The 8,262-nt window shown below is 41.2% G+C and overlaps 1 protein-coding gene across 1 annotated transcript; it reads left to right on the top strand.

The window, feature by feature from the left end:
- Positions 1–2,131: 2,131 nt before the first annotated feature.
- SCR (GRAS family transcription factor) lies at positions 2,132–4,233 on the top strand. The gene is made up of 2 exons (XM_089057472.1): positions 2,132–3,618; positions 3,711–4,233. Exons 1-2 carry the CDS (start codon positions 2,132–2,134, stop codon positions 4,141–4,143), a joined length of 1,920 nt encoding a protein of 639 aa, XP_088913598.1. The 3' UTR covers positions 4,144–4,233.
- The last annotated feature ends 4,029 nt before the right edge of the window (positions 4,234–8,262 follow it).

Raw genomic sequence — 8,262 nt, 5'->3', positions numbered from 1 at the left:
ATGTGTCGTAAATTTAATTCCGTATATCGCAATTTTAATTCCGTAAATGTAGTATATTTTGAATTGTTTTTATTGCGGCTGGCCTATGGCTGGCCTAAATCTGACGTGGCAGGTGGTTTTTTTAGTGTTGCTGACGTGGCAGAGGAGAGAATGGCTGGCCTATGACTGGACTATGGCTGGCCTATTAACCATTGCGGATGCTCTTAACTAATGATTTTAGTGATGCCCGATTTGACGTCCATTTAAGCCAACTTTGCATACTACAAAGTACTAATAAAAAATTGAAAACTTAGTCCATTTTTCTTCGATCAAGCTGTGAAGATTTTAAAAATGTATGGTTTTGATTTCATGGTTGTATAACCAATGCTGGGAAATACTAGAACTTATTAAACATATTTATATAAAAATTGTACTCCATCGGTCCTTCACTATGGGTTCTAATTTTTTAGTTCATTCCTTATTAACCGTCTCACCTTATTTTATTATTTATAATAATGGATTCACATTTTATTCATTCATTTCTCACTCACATTATATTATAAAATTAATATAAAAATAGATAACACATTCCACTAATTTTTTCAACTTATTTTTTCGTACATTTCTTAAAACTTGTGTAAAATCATAGTGGGACAGATAATATAAGACAATCTTACACAAACACAATGCCAACGAGACAATGTGGAAGATATTAAATTGTGTTTTCATAATAGTATAAGATATTAACTACTGTTCCGCAGTAGTAGAATTATTTTGCCATTTTGGTACGTTCCATAAAATAGTAGAATAATTTCATTTTCTAGCAAAAAAACACATTTCTTTTCTCTTACTTTACTCTTTTTGCTTTATTCTCTCTTCATCTCTCTACCTTTTTCATTTCCTACTTTATTATTTCTTTATTTAACTCACTTAACACAATATTTCTTCAATCACGCGTTGAAAAGAAATATCTCTACTACTGCGGAACGGATATACGAAACGGATATAGTAGATTACTTTATACCGGTATATTTGTTGATGCGACATTAATGGTTGGTATATCGGTACACAATATATATATACTCCATTCCCTTTCTCCGTCCCACTATACATGATCAACTTTCATTTTAACTTGTTTTCATTGATTTTCTTTTTTCTTTTTTTTTTCAAAAGCAACCCCCTTTCTACCCCTTATTTTATTTTCTCTCATTTATTTTATTGCTACTTTTTACTCCATCCGACCACGAAATATTGTCCAGTTTTACCATTTTGGTCCAACTGTCAAATTTTGTCCACTTGTTTTTATTTTTATTTTTATTTTTTTCATTTTTGGTAAATGGACCATAATTTCCACAAACTCATTACACTAGCATTCTATTATAAAACTAATATATAAATGTGAGACCTATATTCCACTAACTTTTTCAACTCACATTTCTTCACATTTCTTAAGACTAGCTCCAAATCAAACATGAACAGCATTTTGCGGACGGAGTATTTTATTTTTCTTACATTTCTCCTCTTTTTCTTCTATACTTAGATACAGTACTTTATTGTCTCAATTTAATTCAATAAATGGAACGGTCTCTAAAAAAACTCGTTTGTTGGAACAGTGATACCATAAAGATAAGCTGTTTTTTGGAAATGAAAAGGGAGAAAGAAAATCGGCGAGCTCGATGTCGCAGGCGTTCGAGGATTATCGAAAATGGCAAAAGCTAAGTTGGAAGTTTCCCACTCAAAGTCAAAAGCTTCAAGACAGATAAACACAGTGATAAAAGGATTCAAATCATCAAATCGTCCGTCATTTCATCCCATCAAAACCTCACCTTCAAAACTCGAAATTTCAAGAATTATATCCGATTAAACATATAAATATATAATGCGAGCGCCCTAGAAGGCTGTGCTGGGCTTAGTAGTTTTCTACTTGTATGTACCTGTTGTGTCTGAGTGTGTGTTGCTTATATATGTTTGTGTGTGTGTGAAAGAGAATAGAGAGAGAAAGAGTGAGTTAAAGACCACAGAATCCCAATGTTGCGGCTGTATCTTGTTGGATGGTGTTGCTCCATCATCAATCAAAATAATACTATAATTATTACTCCATTTTGGTAAGGATAGATCACGGATAAATCAAATCAACAAGAAATTAAGATCTATGGCGGCGAAAGCAGCAGCATTTGGTTTAGTCTCTGAGGCTGAAGAGGTTGCCCTAATGACCACCACCTCTTGCGGTGAAGGCCAAGGCGGCGGCGCCAAGCTGGTCCGAAAGAGGGCGGCGTCGGAGATGGAGATGGATTTGGACGGCGGCGATAGGTTAATTTGTCGGCGGACAAGCAATTATCCTAATCCATTAACCCCCAACTACTCCACTAGACCCAATTTCATTGAAAGCACCACCCAGCCTTTGCCCTCTCCTTTGCCTTTGCCTTCCGTGTGTGTTTTCTCCGGTCTGCCTCTTTTCCCTCCGGCGCCGGACCGAAACAGCCAGTCTCCGATGGAGGACACGATCGACGGCATCATCCGAGATCTCATCCACTCCTCCTCCCACGTCTCCATCCCTCAGCTCATCCTCAACGTCAGAGAAATCATCCACCCTTGCAACCCCAGCCTCGCCGCCCTCCTCGAGCAGCGCCTCCGCTCTCTCGACGACCGGAGGAGAAAGCCACCGCCCCAACAGCCACAGCCAATCAACAACAATGTATTGCTCTCGCAGGTGGGGTTTGGTGCTAATGACCCCTTGACTGATTGGTCCTCTCCCAGCACCCACATCCTCTTCCATCACAACAACATTCCTCCGACTACTATTACTACTACTACTGCTGCTGCTACGACAGCCACTTCCTTTGTCACAATGGACCATGTTCTTCAGCCAGAGCCACAAGAGCAGCCCACCAACCAGAAGAGCCCATCATCCACATCCCCATCAGCCACCATAAGGGAGAGGAAAGAGGAGCGACGGCAACAAGAGAAAGACGAGCAAGGCCTCCACCTCCTAACGCTACTCCTCCAATGCGCCGAGGCAGTATCAGCCGACAACCTGGAGGAGGCAAACAGGATGTTGCTCGAGATCTCGCAAGTGGCCACCCCATTTGGGACGTCCGCCCAGCGCGTCGCGGCCTACTTCTCCGAGGCAATGTCCGCCAGAATAGTCAGCTCCTGCTTGGGAATATACGCCGCGCTGCCAACTGTGCCACACGCCCAGAAGCTCGCCTCCGCGTTCCAGGTGTTCAACGGGATCAGCCCTTTCGTGAAGTTCTCGCATTTCACAGCCAACCAAGCAATTCAAGAGGCCTTCGAGAGGGAAGATAGAGTCCACATTATAGATCTGGACATAATGCAGGGCCTGCAGTGGCCCGGCCTCTTCCACATACTCGCCTCCCGCCCCGGTGGACCTCCCTTTGTCCGCCTCACCGGTTTGGGAAATTCCACCGAAGCCCTCCAAGCCACCGGGAAGCGACTCTCTGATTTCGCTGACAAATTGGGGTTGCCGTTCGAGTTCTGCCCCCTCGCCGATAAAGTTGGCAACCTCAACCCGGAGAAGCTCAACATCAGCAAGAGAGAGGCTGTTGCCGTTCACTGGCTCCAGCATTCGCTCTACGATGTCACTGGCTCCGACACCAATACCCTCGGCCTCTTGCAGCGGTACTTATCCATCTATCTATCTTCTCAGGGTCTCAGTTGATGGATGATGATATGGTTGATTTGATTTAATCTGATCATGATGTGTAATGCAGATTATCTCCGAAGGTGGTGACGGTTGTGGAGCAAGACCTGAGTCACGCGGGTTCGTTTCTGGGGAGGTTCGTGGAAGCAATCCACTACTACTCTGCACTGTTTGATTCGCTGGGAGCTTGTTACGGGGAAGAGAGCGAGGAAAGGCATGTCGTGGAGCAACAGCTATTGTCGAGGGAGATAAGGAACGTGTTGAGTGTTGGCGGGCCGTCAAGGAGGGGAGAGATCAAGTTCAACAACTGGAGGGAGAAGCTTGAGCAGTCTGGATTCAAGGGTATATCTCTGGCAGGCAATGCCGCCGCGCAAGCTACACTCCTGCTAGGGATGTTCCCTTCGGATGGATACACTTTGGTCGAAGACAACGGCGCCCTCAAGCTCGGCTGGAAGGATCTCTGTTTGCTCACTGCCTCTGCCTGGCGCCCCTCCCCTCACTAGCTTCCTTTTCTTCTCGCTTTACTTGCTCACAAACTTGTTTTTTTCAGCAACAATTACACATTTACTATTTACCATTTACCATTTACTACTTTCGATCTAGTTGCAAACATTTCCTATTCCAAACTATTAACCCATGCACTTTGGAGGGAATGTTCCACAATAAACACTACTTTTAAACTGGACCAACTTTTGCAAGTACAAATAGATGCACCAAAAGAAGTAGCATTTGTGATCCACAGCAGCGTGGAGTCCACCCTGTTCTTTGGTTTGATCTGATCAAACACAAGCTTAAAATATCAGGATAAGTTCAAGTTACATTGTTCATCCAATCACCCACTTTCGGCTTCACCGAAACTGGTAAGAGGACTAGCAATGGAAGCTGAGAAGGAGGTGGGAGAGATGGAAACTATAATTCAGATAGGCTGAAATGTGAAAGACCATTTTCTTTTTTCAACAAGAAAGGTGTTGAATATGAATCATCCTATATAAGCTTGTAGTCTCCGGACACACATTTGCACAAGTTACCCTGCAATGAAGTTAAAACTTATGAAACTCTCAGATAGTTGAAATGATCAAAAAAGAAGGCAAGACTCACTTGATCAGCTTCATAACGCCAATAACCAAGGCCAAACCATAAACAAAGACAAAATGAAGTTACAACAAGGGAGGACTGAGGAATAAGATGTAGCAGGGGAGAAAGTAGCATACATGTAATGATGCCCCACATCTCTGTAATAATAAAGGATTTAAGGTTTAAAACATGGGTACGATACTCAAATAGCAATACTTCAAAAGGGACTGAGGGAGCAAAAAGCACCATGTGAAATAGTTGCAGGGGCTAAACTAACATTGGCCCTTCAAAAGTACTCCCTTCGTCGGCCATTAAATGTCACACTTTAATCTGGTACGAGTTTTAAAAAATATAATACAAAGTGGGTTGAATGAGTTAGTGAAGTGTGAGTCTACTTTATAATAAAATGTGCAGGAAATGAGTTAGTGAAATGTGAGATCCATTACCAAACTAGTAAAAAGTAAGTGTGACAACCATTGGCGTATAGATCCAAAATGAAACTAGTGACACGTAATGACGGATGAAGGGGAGTAACATTTTTACAAACACTATCACTTACACTTGCTTGGTTTTGCTGATCCTCCGAAATTGATCGTATAACCAGCTTTCCGAGGAACCCATTAAATATGCACACAGTTTACAAAACTGCTAAAATGAGTTAACATCAATAACTAGCAAGAGTTTAAAGAAGAATACCAGATTCAATTTTCCCTGCACCAGTGAAATTCCTTGACTCCACTGTTAATTAAAAGAGCAGAAAAGTCCATTGAGGCATAAAAGGACCGATATTTCAGTTGTGAAATTCCAAAAAAATCCCGAATCTATGCGTCGGTCTATGCAGATGGTATAGATAATATGATAAGCATATGGCTAGTTCTCAATGAAGCAAAGATCCAAAGCAAGAGCTAGAAAAAATATATCGTAAGCTTCCCTGCAGGAACACTTATCTCCTTAGCTTCCCAAGTCCCCTCCGTGTCATCATTCTTCTCATTTTCGGCCACAACTCCCACAATCCTTCAGGCCCTATCTAGGCCACAACTATTAAATTGCACTATTCACAACTACAGACTATTTTTACTTATAAAATATAAAACATTGAAAAATTATAACACGGAAAAATTAAATTACAAACCCTAGAAATTAAAAATTACTACAAAAATTCATAATTTACAATTCCTAAAAAATTAGATAAAAAAAAAACTTTTTCTTCCTCATATTTGAGCGAAGAAAGTCATCTCATTGTGCAACTCGAGTTCGAACACCGACATTGTCGAGTATCTTTCTTGACCAAGTCCTTCAGATGGCTTAACTGCAATGAAATACTCATTTATGAAGTCAGGCATTGTGCAACTCAAGTTCGAACACCGATATTGCCGAGTATCCTTCTACGCCAAGTCCTTCAGATGGCATTACAATGAAATACTCATTTCTGATGGAGTCATACATCTTATGATATCTAGCGAAGGGTTGGGTGGCGGTGGCATAGTAGACTGACTCGTAGCTGGCCTCCCCTTTGCTTTCCTCTTCGCCCCTTTAGTCCACATTGGACGGCTTTGAGTGTTGGGGGATGAAATGAAGACGTCTTCGTCTTTCATGTTGAAGTCGATTGTAGACCTCCAACGCTCGTAGAGTAGTTTCCAGGGGTGGAAAATTTGGTTCTCTTCGGCGCATCACTTCCCATCGTTTCTGCCGCTCCACCGAATTTCGGGCTCCTCTAGAGAATCTTCCGGATGTCGTAGTACTTGAAGTGCTTCTTCCTGGCAAGGTAAAACTTCTTGTGGGTCATCGCCACGAGGTCCATCTCGGTGTGACTGCTCGGCCACATCCGGACCACGTTAGCCAACTAGCCGTTCCACTTCGAAATCTCCTTCTGAACGCGGCTCTAGTGCTTCCGAAGCTTCACGTAGTCACGCTCGGACGTCGCTACTGGTCGACCAATGTTAAACTTTGCGGCGACCCGCTCCTAGAACGCTTTACTGGCCTACTAGTTGCCGATGAAGTTCTTGGCCAGAAATAGGTATCCTCCAGGCTGCACTTCTTCGGGCCGCTTGTTGGGGTTTGGTGCCCCTTGCACAGCGGAAGACTTGTACAAAACAAATAAATCAGACGTAGGATCTATTTGACCGATTATGCGATTAATCAATTCACATGTTAAACAAATAATTCATGCTCATAGAAAGTAAATCCTAAAACATGAATTCTACGGTTTAGGGTTACCGATTTGATTCTCCAAAGAATCGACGATTGCTCGCGCCTTCTCCACGTGATAATCTTCAATACTAGACCACGGATCTTCTTTCTGATTCTCGAACTGTATCTCGATATCAGGGTGGGCTGATCTTATCAAAATACTAGGACTCGAATAAAGAAGACAGAAGAAATCCTTCTCCAATTAGGAGAGAAATTCGAACTCCTCTAGGTAGAGGGAGATGAAAAATATGAGTAATAATAATGAATGATTTCTGTCTCCTTTATTCTTTTATTTATATTAAGTTCCTTCTTAGGCCCAGACAGAGATCTATGGAAGGTTTTGGATATGGGCTCCCCCAATTAGGTTTTTACTAATTAAATTGAACCCACAATTTAATACAAGCTTATATTGGAATATTACGAGCAGCCACTACAGAAGTAATATTGAACTCTCCCCATCCAAATCCGAAATTACAAGTAATCCGGGTTTCCACTTTGTTTATTATTTATTTCCCGCGCTTAAGATATAAATGTCCATTAATTAATTAATGTCTGCTATGGACTTAATTAATTAATATCTTATTAATTCCAAGAGTGGACTTAGCAAGAAACATTTATTTATTATTCATAGAGTAATAAAACTCCAACTGACCAGTTTTCCGAAAATAAAACCTTGTTCGAGCTCCTCTTGAGGACATTATCAAACGAGACTCACCTCGCGCACGATTCAACATAATAGCAATCCTAACACCGCTAGATATTAATCACCACTACCCAATATATCAGGATTATTGGGTTGCGAAAAACCCGCACCATTTGATAAGTCAAAATAGTGCATAATCAATACCGTATGCTCAATGCTAACATATGTAGATTAAGAAATAGTATTTTATCAAGACCTAGTCTTTCAGTAAATAGCACATGTCTTGCTGTTAGATCCGTTCAGTGCTATACCTCACCAATGTCATCTTATTTCAGTAAGGCTTAGAAACATGCGGACTAACATTGCAACCTTTCACGATAGGTAGCCAAAGCCTATCTAGGTTGTGAAATTCTTCTTTTTATTTTGCAAAGCATTGCATAGATCTGACCGTGTTACCTTAAAGTGGACGACGCCCACAACCGGTCTACTAAGCAAAAGACTTAGATTTTGTTTACTTCTTATGCATTTAAATGTTTGTAAAACATCTTATAAATGCACAAGCAAACACAATGTAATAATAATAGTGATTCTATTCGTGCGAGACTGCTCGAATAATACTGAATCGGGTTAAAAGTGGATTGTAGAGTTTTATGTATACAAGCAAGATTCTATTCGCGTGAAACTTGCTCGAAACATGCTTTTCACTATACCAAAC

Source organism: Salvia hispanica, chromosome 4 (genome assembly GCF_029641045.1).
Source record: "Salvia hispanica isolate PSC_SH4W2 chromosome 4, Shi_PSC_v1, whole genome shotgun sequence".
Lineage (NCBI taxonomy): Eukaryota > Viridiplantae > Streptophyta > Magnoliopsida > Lamiales > Lamiaceae > Salvia > Salvia hispanica.
This window is presented reverse-complemented; position numbering and strand designations above follow the sequence as displayed.